The following is a 16,054-nucleotide window of genomic DNA, read 5'->3' as shown; positions in this document are numbered from 1 at the left end:
AGTTTCCTCCTGAGAGCACCCTCCCATGCCCTCGAAACAACGCCCAATCGTTCAGAAGCGAGGGCAAGTGTCCTCTGTGCAGCAAAGACAACGCGGGTCTCCAGCACATCCTCTAAAGCTGCAACGTTTTTGTGATGAAAAAAAATACATAACAGTTACAATTATTGCTAACTGTATTAAATCTCTTGTTATAATGAAAAAATACAATAACTTTAAAAAGTCTTATTATACACACTTTTTAGGAATGGAAATCTTTGAATGTTCAACAGCATATGATAAATCTTGCTACTGAAGTTTTAAGTTTAAGTTTAAGTTTTTGGCTAAAAAGACTGCTTGCTTCCTCGTCTTAGAAACATTTACAGTCGGATGATGCCGTTTTAAGTGCGTTATTTTAGACGTGCTACCTGCAACACAGCCGCCGATCTCATGTAGCAATGTCGGCACACAACTTTGGGATTTATCCACGTACCTTTCCCCATCGGCGATTTTAACAGGAAAGCCAGAATGCTCCCAAACAGGAGACCGCAGTGCACGGGGGGACTTTCGGGCTCTGGCTTGTTTGCGTCTGCCATTATAATGCCATTTATCCATGCATTTATGATTTATCACGGCTTCTGGCGTACTGGCTCCTCATCTGTGTCCCCACTCTCCTACGTGTGCAACACTCAATAGCGTCTGTGTGAAAACTCGCCTACTCGTGCGTAAGATTGCGCTAATAATAAAAACTGATCAGAAACAGTTCAAACGATACATTAGTGTCACGGTTCGATATTTTTTCGATACAAAAAAAACACAATATATTTTTTAAATTTCTAATTTATTGAAATTACCAACATTTGCTTCAACTCAAAAGTACAAACTTGAATTTTTTTTTTTAATCTGGTTTAGCAATACCTGCTTCATTTTCAGCTGTGCATACTTAGCAACATCCATCCATCCATGATCTGTACCGCTTATCCTCACAAGGGTCACGGGAAGTGCTGGAGCCTATCCCAGCAGTCTTCGGGCAGTAGGCGGGGGACACCCTGAACTGGTTGCCAGCCAATCGCAGGGCACACAGAGACAAACAAACATCTGCACTCACAATCACACCTTGGGGCAATTTAGGGTGTCCAATTAACCTAGCAAGCATGTTTTTGGAATGTGGGAGGAAACCGGAGTACCTGGAGAAAACCCACACAGGCACAGGGAGAACATGCAAACTCCACACAGGGAGGCCGGGGATCGAACCCACGACCTATGAACTGTGAGGCGGATGTGCTAACCAGTTGATCACCGTGCCGACCCGCTTAGCAACATATTAAACAAAAACAGCACCATGAAAAAAATAAGAATACTGTACTAATACAAAATAAATTATCTGATGGAGAAATTACCCATCTTCTGTGGTGCATTCTATGCAACAAAGTATAGTAAATTTTACAAATAAATAGCTCTTTAGGAAATAAAAGTGAGACTGTACTTATCCTGTCAATTATATATTCAACATCAGCAACTTATTAAACAAAAACAGAGCCTTCAAATAAATCTTTGGTTCAATCATTCTAAATTGGAACCATATAGGCTATATATGTTTTTTTTTTAAAACCCCTTGAAAAAAACAAATTCCCTTAATACTGTATAATTTGAAACATCATTATTTTTTAAACATTTCAAACATTGTAACACAAAAGCATTCAAATACAGTAGTGTATCATTAGGGTCCCTGGCTGTATTTTCAGTTTAGGCAGAACATAAAACAAACACATTTTTCCCTTCAATTATTTTTGAAACCATTGTATTATGGTGTACAATACAAAAAATAAATGAATAAATAAAAGAAATGAAATATCAAGTGCAGCTATTCCTGACACATTTTATGCTGTGCATACTTTGCAAAATATTCAACAAAAACAGCACCGTGACAAAACAAGAATACTTTACTAATACAAAATAAATTATCTGATGGAGAAATGTCCCATCTTCAGTGGTGCATTCTAAGCAACAGATTACAGTACAATTTACAAATAAATAGCTCCTTAGAAAATAAAAGTTAGTAAAATAGGTTCGCGAAGGAACCTTATAACGGGGCTCAAGTGTCCGCAGCAGGTTAAGAAAGCCGGCGTTTTCCACAAGAAAAAAGGGTCGCATGTCGATGGCAATGAAATTAGCATCTCCCTGTCGATTTCTTTTGCCCTCTTGGAATCATGTGCCAATGGCTGTCTCAGCGACACTGTTAAAGTTTGTTCCACGGGTGCTTTTACTTGTCTGGTTCCACTTATTTTTATATCGGGGTGATGTCGGCGTAAATGTGTTGCCATGTTTGTTGTATTTCCACCGGCGTAGTTTAGCATTGTGTGACACTTGCGGCATACCGTCGTAGTTTTGTCCACGACACGCTTTCCATCTGGGGCATACTTAACACGAAAACCAAAGAACTTCCAAACGCTAGATGTGAAGTTTGGTGGAGCTTCTTCCACTTCAGGTATGCTTGTAGCCATGTCGCAACCACCAGCGAGCTCCCCATGTGACCTCTCAGCAGCTTGAGCATCGAATCGTGACCACTGTGTCGAACGATTCAATACAGATACACGTATTGTTGCACCTCTAATAGATACATATACACATATACATATATATATATAACTCACAAGCACACCTACGGACAATTTGTAGAGTAGGGCTGTTTGATTAAGTGATTTTGAACCAAAACCGAATTTTCTGGATAAAACGATGTTAAAAAGGTTCAAATCGGCACGTTCGATTTTTTTTTTTTTTTTGGGTGTATCTAAGCCACCGTAGTTTCCAATGCATTCCCGCTTCCTCCCATGAGCGCACAGTCCGGAAAAACTACAACAACACCATCGATGGCTCCCGGCGATTCTGCTATTTGCTCAGGCAAGTGAGCGTTTAGTTTATAAATCGGAAAAATTAGATCTGTAGTGTAGTGTTTGCCCCGCATGTACAATACAACCCGTGAGTAAGTAACTCAACGTCTAAAAGTCGTCCCTTTTTTTGTCCTCTACAACGGACCTCTGGTCCAGTCAGACTATGCATCCGTACTTAAGCTTGGCATTGCATTGTATTATTGAGTAACAGTTTTGCACTAATCATTGATTTATGTTTAAGTAAGACCAGGGAGAAAGGTGAAAGGCTAGTCACTAGCTGGTTGGCAAAATGACTTGTTTGACGGACTGTTTGGTTTACAGAATTGACTGTCTACCTTCTCTCACAATGATGATTTAGTTTCAGATGGTATATGCACTTTCGCATTCTTTCATTATTGGTTTAATTAAGAACAGATCTGATATATATTGTATAAGTAAAATGCTGTGAATCCCAATGGATTGTTCTGTGTGTATTAAGTTAAATTGACTGGCATTTTGAGTACAAAGAAAGAAAAATTAAGATGAAAAAAAAACAGTCAAAATACTTCATTTTTCATTATTTTTTATTTTACAAAGAAATCGTAATCGTAAAATTGGGTTTGAGAGAAAATAATCGGGATTTTCTTATTAGGCAAAATCGAACAGCTGTATTTTTTTTTGTTCAATTAAAGAGACACTTGGGTGAGCTTAACATTGGCACTTATATAAAAGGTTTGCATGTAAGAATGACATCTGTGCTAAAGTGTCCCTTCCAAAAGATTCTGGAGTGATTTAAGTTCTTTTTTTGTGATTAGATTTACGACAAATTTGTTATGTTTTCTGTCTCAGCTGTCACGTCATGGGAGGGAGCCAAGCGTGGTAATATTGCTCGCTTTGTCAGTTCTGTTGTCTAAAATGTGTTTCATCTAAACATGTTTAACTCATTCACAGCTAGCCATTTTCCGAGCAAGCCCCTCCACCTTGGAAGCCGTTTTGAAGGATTTTTGATGATCTTTCAGGGCCCACAGAATATTGTGTTCTACAGCTATACGAACACGGACCCTACCAAAAGAAAGATGAGACTCTTCTTTCATTACAAAAGAGTTTCTTTCTACCTTTCTTCGTTCTTTAGTTATCAGCAGAGAACATAGCCAAGCTTCTGTGCGGTTCCAACGAAGGTTGGAAGATAGAATGTCAGGAAGGAAAGTAGAAATTAGTGGCTCTCAGGTGGAATGGAAGGAGGTAATTAAGGAAAGAGGGCAGAAAAGCAGGTTCAAGCGACAGAAGGAAGAATAGGTGCATTTGTAAAAAAGTAGGTCTGAGGGAAGGTAGGAAGGAAGGCGAATGAAGGATGTCAAGAAGGCGAAAAGGAAGGTAGAAGAGAATGAAAGAGGTTGGGAAAAAAGACATAAGCACGTCTCAGCTGGAAAGGAGGAGGTATGAAAGATAGGAAGTTAGGAAGGCAGGAAGGATGGAAGGAAGGTAGAAGGGTGAGGGAGGTTTGGAAGGAAGACATGTAAGCAGGTCTGCGGAGGAAAGGAGGCAAAGAACGAAGGAATGACGGAAGGAAGGCAGAAAGGAATGTAGGAGGGAAGGCAAGAGTGGAAGCAAGGAATGAAACAAAAGGCCACATAAACCTCAAATGTGACAATAAGGAATTAGCTCCACCAATAGCGTGTGGGGAGCATGAGAAAAGCAAGCCGCGTATGAAGGCAGCAGGCTGACCTGCATGAGCGTCGTCCTGTGACGGCGGAAGAGAAGCTGACACAGCCACTTGGGAATTTTCTTGCGTACGGCCGGAACGAGGAGCCGAGCACCGGACGACAAGGCCAGGAAAAAGGTCCACCACTGACGGGTCGAAGGCCAACGGAGACGCCAGGAACAGGACATCGCAACAACTCACCAAAAACAAACACCTGATGGGCTATTTTAACTAAAACACAAATTGTTTCTCCATCAACTAAATTAATACATTTGGTGTGAAAAGAAATAACAATTCGAAGACATAATTTAGTTTTTAGAACTTGAAAACATGAAAGTTCTCGTTAAATATTACTTTTATGGAGATAAAAATTGTCTTTTTTTCCCCAAATTTTATGAGCTACAAATCAGAATTAGAATTACAATTTTAATTTATGTCTTCACATTTTCAAGTAACATTTTCAACATACTACTTGAGTTTGTTATGCATTCAACTACTACTGTAGTATATATTTTTTGGTATTTACAGTACAGTACTTAGATTTCATTAATCGCATTTAATTAATGTAGAGTATTTATGACGATACAACTATTTTCAAATACAATTTCAAAATGAAAAAGCCTTAATCTAAATAATAAAAAAGGAAATTATTTTTCAATTATTTTCCAATATCAACTAACGTTTTCACTAAATTTACATTATTTTTTGTAGGTTAAACTAAGTTAACTAAAAAATGACTAAAAATTAACTACATTCCCCCCAAAATCCATTAATTAAACTACTTTTAATGAATGTTTTAAAATTGAAACAGCATTGACTGATTTAATTGACATGTTTGCTAAATTGAAACACATTCATGTAGACTAAGGAATAATGAACATTTTAAAAATTCAAAAAATAATGAATTTGATTAAAACGACCAAAAAAGTCAAATGAGCGAAGCTGCAGGAGGTTGCTCTTCACAGCACAGAACCTGAGGCGACACTTGCTTATGACCCGGGTGGAGACCGAAGTCCTGGAACTCCTGGATCAAGTGGCACATAGGCAGCGGGTGTCTGCAGGATCCTGCTCCCAGAAAAAAAGAAACATTGCATTGCACCCACCAACTCACATTTGTAGTGTTAAGGCATGTTTAATGAAGTCGCCCAAGGATCCACACTGGTAAGAAGAGATCGTCGCTACAGTACAGTGCTATTACGCCATTATTGTGCCCGCAATGTTGCTGCAGAAGGCGGCTGAGTTCGATGAAAAGCTCGACAGGGTCCTTGTAAAGCAGTGACACAGGACCGTCCGGCGAGGACCCGCCGTCAAATGTCACAGCCACACGCTGGGAGTGAACCGATGCGGCAGTTGCTACGAGCCCCTGCAGAGTTTCGCTGGACTCCGTGCTGCCACGCGTCACAATAACTTTCTAAATACCTTTTTCGTATTGATTTAATATCGACATGATTTCAAGGCTGAATGGATATCCGTCGGCACCACACCATCACATTGTCGCGCGATCATGACGTTAAACGTAACCACACTGATGAAAAGTAGTTGCGTTCAAGTCTCACGATGCGATAGTAAATGTCAGTAATCTAACGTATCTTGAAATAATTACAAAAATAAAATGTCAACCTTCAATTTAATTTAATTTATTGCTTACAAAAAATGGTTTATAGAGACAAAAGTAGCGGTTAAATGTGTGTTTAATCCAGTTTTTATATAATTTCTGAAAATGCATATACTTTCCTGGATATAGTGAACGCACCCAGAGATACTCTCGTCCAATCACCGCGCGCCCAGTGATAACAGCAAGTTTTGAACTTAGAGCGCTTTCGCCCATTCCTCGTTGTTTTTCTTCTACAGTGCTCACTTTTAATTAGTTATAATGGACGAAAATATGAAGCATGAACTCAACACAAACGCTCTCAAATACAAATTGGCGCTGCATCGAATTATACAAAAGGTGCATGTTCCAAATCGTTGATGATGAGACGTGATCTATAATTCGTTGGAGCTTTAAGTTTGCGCATTGTACTTGCCATCAAATGTCAAACTTCTGAAATCAACGTTTTTATTCCTCCCACCAAAACAGTATTCCAACCTGCCCGATGAAGTCACGGCGATAGAAGTGGACCTCAATAACACCAGAACAAAAAGTAAGTCGTTGTTTATTGTTCATGTTCATGTCAAGGCTCTTGAGTTATCATGTTTTGACTTGTTTTGTCTATTTTTTAAAGACCTGGTGCGCTACATGACGCTGTCTAAAAAGCAGCTAAAGGCGATGGAATCAGAGGTGCAAAAAATAGTATCACTTTTCCCTACTAACCCCTTGACTTTAAATAACATTTCTCGTTTTGGGATTCGGGATAATGGACTTTGGGGTTTATTTTCCTTGATGAACCGAAAAATGCACTTTAATCATCCAAGGTAATTTGACCTTCTCAAAACATTTGAATAAACATTTCCAACAGTACCCTGTTCAAATGCCTTTTACACAATTTGGTGTTCTCAAAGCAAAGCACACAACACCACAGATGTTTGATCCGTGAATTTCCTGCTTCTTTTAGAATTGGTATTCAAACAGTCCTTCTCTTCAAGCTGCTCACATTTTCTTTTATCAAATGAGACCAAGATGACACTAAACAACTGATTAACATGACCTCGCCATTGTGAGGCTTCAAACAAGATATTCCCAAGGGAAGTGGCCACTTGTATGAAAGTGACATCAGCAGGTTTAAACGGAGACTGGATGAGTTACAGAAAGACACAGAAGTGAACGTCTTTGGGGTTTTTGATGGCTCAAATATGTTGTAAATTTTGCCATCAAGTTCAATTGTTAGAGAACAGCAAGCACTGCAGAATGGACTGAAACATTGAACTGTTGGTCATGTGCATTCAAAAGTTCAGAGAAAGTCAAATTAAGTCTACCTTTTAAGGTGTCAGTGCATTTTAGGTTCATCCTGAAACTTCACATGAAAGCAGAATATTACTACCGGTAACTTTCTGTGACTAGTGTATGTGCCAAAACAAGTGAATGTAGTCCTAAAAATATTAAAACTGAATCTCTCCTCAGAGCCTGCTGGATTCAAGAGATGAGCTATTACAGTGTAAGTATCAATTACATGTAAAGGGATATCTAATGACCAGAGCTGGGCACTTGACCCCTTTTTGCCCGTCCGGCCGCGACTCTCCACTCTGACCTGGGTACCCTTTCGGCCGCGACCCCCCGGTCATATTAAAAAACATTGTCAGCTTTGAAAGAAGCCTAAAAAGAAGCCTTTCACCGAGTCGGCTGAGATGGAATTTGGCCACCTCGCGAGCACGTCACATGCATGAGGGCCGATTAGTGGGCTGGACTAAAATCCACTTCACGGCCATGCTTAGTCCAGCCATTTTTTAAAATTTGTCACCCCCCACCCTCCGCCCAAAAAAATGGGCGCCGGCCCGGCTGGAGCGTCCGACCGGTCCGGCCCAGGGACGGACTGCCCAGCTCTGCTAATGACATTTGTAAACACGTTGTATTCATCAGTACTACTTTTTTTGCCCAACACCACAGCGCACATTTTTTCCAGTACTTCACAGGTTAGTCCACTTGCTTCCTGCTGTTGATGCTTTTCCACTTGCCAAAGCAAGAAAATATGCAGTGTTGATACCTTCCGGGCGATGTAAACCACTGCTGACCTCTCATTCTTGACATGCTAATATTTATATTATATAATATTGTTATTATCCCGCGACCCTTGTGAGGATAAGCGGTATAGGGAATGGATGGGCTATTGTTATTATATTTAGGTATGTTTGATCCCACATTTTTCAGACCGCTACCAATTCCGATACCAAGTAACCGGTACCACTTGTACTTCTGATACATACAATTTATATTAAATCAATGACAGACCTTTCATTTTTTTCTGACAAAAGGCAAAACAGTCATTCTGCAATAGAGAATTTAAGTCTAAAATAAAACACAAACTAATTCTGAATTTAGGAGTTATTTGTAATTAACACAAGTGTGAAATATAACTGAGAAATCTGAGTTTTAGTCTTTGTTCAAACAATAATAACAAATAAATTGAAGTGCCAAATACAGGTTAACAGTTAAGCATGACACTATGACGTTGCAATATCGGGCTGGGAGATGCGACTGAAAATGTCATCACGATGTAAGTATTTCATATCAGCCAATATTGACAAATGTATGCTAAAATGTTTACCTATTCAAAATAAGAGAAATATTAAATGCATTAAAGATAAAATAACATCAAATACAACCATCCAGAGTAAAAGTACCATTCATATTCACAGGAAAAATAGACCTAATGGATTAAATAATGGACTGAATAATAAAATTCTATTTTGGAGATAAATGTATAAAATAAGTTATATGCGTGATATACCGCAATGGATAAAGTCATCATACCATCAAACTGAGTTGGCAAATAAACGTATAATATTGGTAGCAGCACACTAATAATGCACTCTTAGCATTAAAATAAAAACATACTTATAGAAATTGCATCTTAACGGGAATATGAGAGGATGGACGTGGATACGGGGCACTTAGAAAAATGTTCTGTCGGCCATGCATGTCATTTAGTTCACAGTTGCCATTTATTCTGAATGAGTTTTTTTTGTAAATGTTCAAAAGCTGGACCGAACGCAACAAGATGCCGGAGCTGATGAGACTCGTGTTTCTTGCCATATGTCCGCTGATGATGATGCTGATGAAGGTAAGAGCAGTAGTTTATAACCTGACAGAATGTGACTTGATGGGATGGAGGGTTAAAGGGGACATATGTAAAGTTGACTTGTTAATCACGGTGTCAAACTCAAGGCCAAAAATGAGTTGGTTTTTTTTCTTTATTCATTCATATCATGTTTAAAACAAAATTCACATGTTTCAAAATAAAATTTTAATTGAAACTCAAATGAGTAGGATGAAGTTCAAAGAACTTATAAATATCCTACCCCTCATTCGCCAAATAAAATACAATGCTGTGTTGTATTTACCAACAATGGTTTACAATAATAATTGAAAAAATAATACAATTTATTAATTAATGATATAACAGAAGGCAACTGCAAAAACAGGTTGTATAATTATTAATTATATAACAAAATACAATTGAAAAACTGATTGCGACATTTTTTTTGTTTTTTTCCATTCATGGTCATATAAATGATATTGATGATGGAGTAAGGTAAAGTGTAAAAACAGGTTGGCTACAAGCTGCAGTTTGTATGATCCTTTTTTATTTTATTGCTTTTCTTCCGGCGGCACAGTGGTCGACTGGTTAGCACGTCCGCCTCACAGTTCAGAGGTCGTGTGTTCGATCCCGGCTCCGGCCTCCCTGTGTGGAGTTTGCATGTTCTCCCCGTGCCTGCGTGGGTTTCCTCCGGGTACTCCGGTTTCCTCCCACATTCCAAAAACATGCATGGTAAGTTGATTGGACCCTCTAAAATTGCCCCTAGGTGTGATTGTGAGTGTGGATGTTTGTCTTTGTGTGCCCTGCGATTGGCTGGCAACCAATTCAGGGTGTCCCCCGCCTACTGCCCAAAGACAGCTGGGATAGGCTCCAGCACGCCCGCGACCCTTGTGAGGATAAGCGGTATGGCTAATGAATGAATGAATGAATGCTTTTCTTCTGCGTATTTATGCAGAAGGTGATTTTTATAAAGCTTTTTAAATTGCACCATGTTTCTGGCGGCTTTGATTTCTTCACCAAGACAATTCCAAAAATGTACACCACAGGTTGCAACACACATACTTTTGAGAGTGGTTCGGGAATACGTTTTTTTTAAATTCATTTTTTTCCCTCAGATTGTAGATTCCTTCTCTTTTGCTGAACATTTTTGGGATATTAACTGGAAGCAAATTTGTATGTATTTTGAACATCAACTGATTTGTTTTAAATTCAACAAGGTCCTTAAATTTTAGAATATTTAGCTTTAGAAAAAGAGGATTTGTATGATCCCAATAAACTGCGGAGCTGATAATTCGTATTGCTTTTTTTTAATTGCATATAATGGTTCAGTGTTACACTTGTATGAATTTCCCCAGGCCTCTACACAATAGGTTAAGTGGAGTAAAATCAGTGTACAATAAATTATATATAAAGCTTTCTTATCAGGATAATAATTTGATTCATTCATTAAGGCCACGATCTTTGATGTTTTCGTTTTGATCTTTTTAATGTGTGGTTTCTAAGAAATTGTATGATCAAGAGTTACACCCAAGAATGTGTGCTCATAAACTCTTTCAATTTCTATATTATCGATCATAAAATTTGTTAGTATGTTTAGATCACGTTTTCCAAAGAACACGATCTTAGTCTTTTGTAAATTTAGTGACAGTTTATTTCTTGCAAGGTTTGACACCCATGCTAAATGCTTGTACAGTGCAAGCAATATTTTCTATTAGAAATTATGCAAATCCAACTAATCCATTACAGACACCCAAAAATATTAGCCAAAAATATACATTTTAGAGATAATGACTATAATTTTTCATTCCACAAACCGTGTGAAATAAATGTCTAATGAAGACTAGAGAAAGGGTGAAAAGTGTTGTGATTTTTAGATTGCTAGGGCTTTTTGAGAAAAGTATGTCACAGGTATGTTTTTAAGTCACATGGGAAATGTTTTAAATTGTATTGAAAAAAAAATCAGTATGTCTCCTTTTAAAGTTTGGCCTTTTCTCCATTTTTTTTCTCCCCACTGCAGGAGTGTCAAATTTGTTTTCCAGGCAGAGCTCGCCCGACGGCAGTCAGTGGAACTTCCCTGAAACTGATGTCCTCCCTGAGGACCAAGACGAGGAGCTGGAGATGAGCCTGAGAAGTCAAGGCAGCACTTTGTCAGCACTCTACCCCGGCATGATCGATCGAATTGGGCGGGCGCGGCACCGTTGGCACATTTCCAAGACTGGGGACCGTGTGCTCCAGAAGTACCATAAGTGGCGACGGCAGTCGAGCAGAGGCAAACGTATCAACAAGGTGGTCGCGAGACACACACAAACCACGAGCAAGAAAGTGACAAAGAATCCAGGATCCAATTGTACCACTTGGCAGTACTCTCCGTTGAGGGAGCAAACCGATCTGGCCATGGACTTGTCTTGTATCCCAGAATCTCCTAAATTTAAAAGGATTGAACTTAACGACACCTTCACTGTGGGAAAACAGCCATCCTTTTTTGCCCTCAGTCCTTCCAGTGCCTCCTTCGGGACTTTGTCGGAACTGTCCTCAAACTCCAGAAGGCTTTCTGTCCCTGCTACTGGAGGGAAGCCATCTGTGTGCATTCTCAGTCCTTCATGGTCTTCTCATTCCTCCTCTGACGCATGCTTAGACATGTTGCAAAGATCCAGAAAGCTTATGGGAGAGGACCCATCCTCGCGCTTCGTCAGTCCTTCACGATCTTCTGGTGCCTCTTCGGGAGCGTCTTTGGACCTACCCTTAAGCTCCAGAAGGCTTTTTCTCTCTGTTGCCAGAGATCAGCAGTCCTCAGGCATGCCTAGTCCTTCGCGGGCTTCTTATCCCTCTATGAGGATGTCCTTTGACCTTCCCTTAAGATCCGAAAGGCTCTCTCACAAAGCTACTATAGAGCAGCCATCCTCATGGCATGGCATCCTCAGTCCTTCGAAGTCTTCCAGTCACTCCTCAGTCCAGTCCCTGAGAGCCAAAAAGCTTTCTAGCGCTCATGTCGGAGAGCAGCCATCGTTGCGGGTTCTCAGTCCTTCGCGGTCTTGTGGTCCCACCTTGGACCAGTCCCTGAGGTCCAAAGGGCTTTGTAGTGCTGCTGCCGGAGAGCAGCTGACTTCATGGGACTCCAGTCCTTCAAAGTCTTCCAGTCCCTCCTCGGACCATTCCCTGAAAGCCAAAAGGCTTTCCAACACTGCTACTGGACAACAGCCATCGTCGTGGGTTCTCAGTCCTTCTGGTCCATCCTCAGACCTGTCCCAGAGATCTAAAAGGTTTGCCCTTGCTGCTGCTCAAGAACAGCATCAGACATCCTCGTGGGTCCTCAGTCCGTCGCGGTCTTTCGGTCCTTCCTTGGACCTTTCACTGAGGTCTAAAAGGCTCGCTCTCTCTGCTGCCAATGAGCAGAAGCAGCTGTCCTTGTGGGTCCTAAATTCTTTACAGACGTCCTGTCCCTCCTCGGACGTGTCTCAAAGTTCCAAAAGTCTTTTCCCCTCTACGGACATTGCTTCTGGAAGCACTGAATTTAAAGAGCGACCTGAGGTCTATGGTTTTCCCGTCAGGCAGAGTGAAGGCCTTAGAAGATCTCATCAGGCCTTGTCCAGGAGCCCCAACTCTGCTCATGTGCTTAGCTACCGGTCCTCGGCTTCCCCACTACGAAAGCCTCTTAAGCCCCAGGCGCTTCACCCTAGGTCCTGCTTGGGCTACCCTACACAAGCCCACAATAAGCTTCGGCGGCACCTCTCTTCTGACTCCTCCTTTGCACCGGGCTGCGTCACATATTCCAAACAAGACCTGGAAGACGATTACAATAAGCACTACCACAAGTTTGTGTGTCTTAGCAAACACTACAACGGGCCCCCCAGACGAATGTGCGTTGTGTGTAATGCGGCCAGCCGGCGTCATTCTTCCCAAACACTGGCGGCACTGGCTTTGTCCCCGCACCGCTTCAAGCTGAAGAAGCGTCACTGGGAGTTGGACCAAGAGGACATGTCCCACTCCAAGCGCTGGAGCCCCTTCCCTCCAGAGTCTAAGCAACACAGAAGCGAGAAGCTCAGACGTCGCCTCTGTCTGCCTGACGCCGAGGCTTCTCAGTGGGGTATCTTCAAGCAAAGCACGTTTTGAGCACGTTCTGTTGGAAGATTCCATTCAGGCGCGTGGCTTGCCGGAAGAAACCCTACTTGGTAAACATCCTTTACCATCCACTGTGTTAAGACAGACAGGTTCAGTCTGTTGGAATTTTTAATCATTGGGGTGTTTTGAAGAAAGCATGTTAAGCAAGTTAAGACAGCTGGGAATTGCTTTAAAGGTTTCCTTCGCTGATTCAAGAGAGGCAAATATGGTCACAAGTTACTCAAGTAACTGAACTGTGTGTTTAAGGATGTTGATATTGGCATGAGTGTATTGTGTTCTGTGGTATTCCCACAGCTAATTACTTTTTGTTCCTCATCCCTCCCATGAACAAAAAATGTGACTGTTTCTTGCCCCAGACCTCTATCAGAACAGATGTTGCTGTCTAAAATGTTTTTTACCCGCCTCTGCTGGGCCGCTGTAAAGGTGTTTTAATTCACACAGCTTTCATTTGCATTTTGCATAAAAATATAATATACGTGTTCACTGTATTTTCACCATTTGTGTATGTTTGTTGTTGTTAGTTCCAATAAAACAAAAAAAAGTTTGGGGCTTCTTGGTGAATTCAGTCAGTGTTTAGTTTCTTGCATGTATTTTATGTGTATGAAAACATTAATGCAGCATTTTCACGACCACCGGGACATTGTACACAGTCACTCGCTTTAGTACAAAACTCAAATGTTCTTGTAAAATGGAACATCTTTGGTCACTGGTTTGTGCGCACATTTTTTTAACAACAAGTATGGTCATATAAAATTGGGCAAACTAAAGTGTTCTAATTGTATCGTTACATAACCCATTCGATTAACTAGAGTTCAGTAGAAGCACTCGGCTGCGTAACAAGGGCAATGTTTTTACTGTTATATGGAGGATGGCATGTGACATATCTCGCCAGTTTACCACTCCAGTTTCACTGGGTACTTTCCAGTCAGACATGCGGTGCAGTGCCCAACGCCGCCACCTGACTTGTAAGTGGAGTCGATCATTTTGTCACCTTGCAGGGAAGCGATTCCTTTCTGGACCGCCGTCACCAGCCCTTCTACGGTCAGGTACTGCACGCCGTCGGCACCTGAATGCAACACATTGAACATAACGCAATAGTCAGCGGAAGTAAAACACTAAGTAGGCTTATCGGTGCTTACCGATGTAGCCGGCGATGTTCTGGAACTCCGGCTTGTTGGCAATGAGTTCCTCTTTATTGGGAATGTTGATGCCCATGTAATAGGGGGACTGGATGGGAGGAGAAGCCACTGACGTGGACCTCTGAGGAGTGTCGCTCATGGTCAAACTGGTCATTTCCAGCTAAAGTTTTCAGTATATTTTGCTTGCAAGTCAAACCCCCAAAATTGCAGACTATTTTGTATCTCAAAAAGTCATAAATTGGGTCACTTGTGAGTCAAAATTAACAACCTTAAACAGCTTAGATTTAATTTTATGGTCAGGAGAAAACAGTCGAACAAACCTCTGTGGCGCCCGCCTCCTTCAGTAGTTCAATGATGGGCGGGATGGTGTTGACCCTGACGATGGAGTCGTCAATCAGCACAACCCGCTTTCCCGCAAAGTTGTCTGTCAGGGCATCAAACTTTTTGGTGATGCCCAGCTGCCTCAGGCGGGTGTTGGGCTGGATGAAGGTTCTCCCGACGTAGCGGTTCTTGCACAAAACTTCAATGTAGGGCAGGCCAGACTAGCAACAAAGCTCAGTTTAGAACCAAGGAGGACAATTTGGAGGTTTTGTTGCAGATATGGTTTCTGGCGGACCTGCTGGGCATAACCCAGTGTGGCAGGGGTTGCCAACTCTGGTACAGTGCTGACCACGCCTGCGTTTGTCGGAGCCTCAATGGCCAATTGTCGGCCGCACTGATGTCTGACGGTATAGACCATCTGTTTGTAGAAAAGTATTATTTTTTAGTATTATTTAAATTTAGAAATAGAAACAATGGCGTAATGTACGTAACATACAGACGTGGGCATTTTACTCAATTTTGCAGGTCCGCCATTTTAATTAAGAAGGTACAAAACCAGCAGAGTGTACATACTAACCTTCAAAAATTGAGTCAGGTCTGGCAAAGTAAACATATTCAAATACGTATGCAAAAGGCAGGGAGGTCCCCCTCGCGACGTAGTACCACACTCAAAGACTTAACTCGGTGTCGGGATATCTGGACAATCCCTACCGGAAGGATCTCCCTGTAATACCTGTGTCAAGAGAGAGGCGGAGAAAGCGGGCGATCAAAAGTGGGAATACATCTGAAGTTTAAATAGGTACAGACGAAAAACATACTTGGCACGGATGGACTGGAAATGCAGGATTCCGAGGACACGACCCAGCCCTCCGTGTACTGCGGTCAAGACAGCCTCCACTCGAAAAGATGTTGCCCCTAATTTCCTTTGTATCAGGCATTACGGTAATAGGTCGCCTAGCGGCGAAACCCCCCTTCAGATTAAAAGCATGCCAATACGATGAACGATACGCCAATGCTTCAGGTTAGAAATAATAAATATTGTAACAAATTTGGTTATGTGTGTTGTGGTCGAATTGTTTGTGTTTTGCCGCGCAAATTGTTGTTTCCAAGGCTAATGAATGCATCTTGCGGCTCGCTATATGGGAGGGGGCGAGAGAGGAGAAGCAGAGGACGAAGGAGAGGGAGCCGTGACACTTTTTGAACTTAACAGTTGTACTGTACTGGCGTCGGCTA

At 41.4% G+C, this 16,054-nt stretch overlaps 2 protein-coding genes across 5 annotated transcripts; one reads left to right on the top strand and one right to left on the bottom strand.

Annotated features, from left to right (window-relative positions):
* The first annotated feature begins 5,567 nt into the window (after positions 1-5,567).
* Positions 5,568-13,905, top strand: LOC147148115 (uncharacterized). 3 transcript variants are annotated; one of them, XM_086029107.1, is made up of 7 exons: positions 5,568-5,709; positions 6,629-6,692; positions 6,774-6,829; positions 7,610-7,643; positions 8,093-8,118; positions 9,185-9,266; positions 11,260-13,905. In XM_086029107.1, the coding sequence occupies exons 1-7, from the start codon at positions 5,677-5,679 to the stop codon at positions 13,350-13,352; spliced, it is 2,388 nt and encodes a 795-aa protein (XP_085885233.1). In that variant the 5' UTR covers positions 5,568-5,676; the 3' UTR covers positions 13,353-13,905. The 3 variants fall into 3 exon arrangements, with proteins under 3 accessions (XP_085885233.1, XP_085885232.1, XP_085885234.1); XM_086029106.1 differs by lacking the exon at positions 5,568-5,709 and adding an exon at positions 6,324-6,499; XM_086029108.1 differs by lacking the exons at positions 5,568-5,709; positions 6,629-6,692; positions 6,774-6,829; ... (1 more) ...; positions 8,093-8,118; positions 9,185-9,266 and adding an exon at positions 9,824-9,974.
* Positions 10,108-15,776, bottom strand: LOC147148114 (amidophosphoribosyltransferase-like). Of its 2 annotated transcripts, XM_086029109.1 has the most exons (6): positions 15,640-15,776; positions 15,399-15,554; positions 15,117-15,239; positions 14,821-15,042; positions 14,501-14,621; positions 10,108-14,427 (listed from the first exon to the last, which is right to left on the bottom strand). In XM_086029109.1, exons 2-6 carry the CDS (start codon positions 15,432-15,434, stop codon positions 14,255-14,257), a joined length of 675 nt encoding a protein of 224 aa, XP_085885235.1. In that variant the 5' UTR covers positions 15,435-15,554; positions 15,640-15,776; the 3' UTR covers positions 10,108-14,254. The 2 variants fall into 2 exon arrangements, with proteins under 2 accessions (XP_085885235.1, XP_085885236.1); XM_086029110.1 differs by lacking the exon at positions 15,117-15,239.
* Positions 15,777-16,054: the final 278 nt, after the last annotated feature.

The sequence above is a fragment of the Filicampus tigris genome, chromosome 4 (genome assembly GCF_054856515.1).
Source record: "Filicampus tigris isolate MCC_2025a chromosome 4, RoL_Ftig_1.0, whole genome shotgun sequence".
NCBI classification, from domain to species: Eukaryota; Metazoa; Chordata; class Actinopteri; order Syngnathiformes; family Syngnathidae; genus Filicampus; species Filicampus tigris.
The sequence above is the reverse complement of the archived record's forward strand: the minus strand, read 5'-3'. Positions and strand labels throughout refer to the sequence as shown.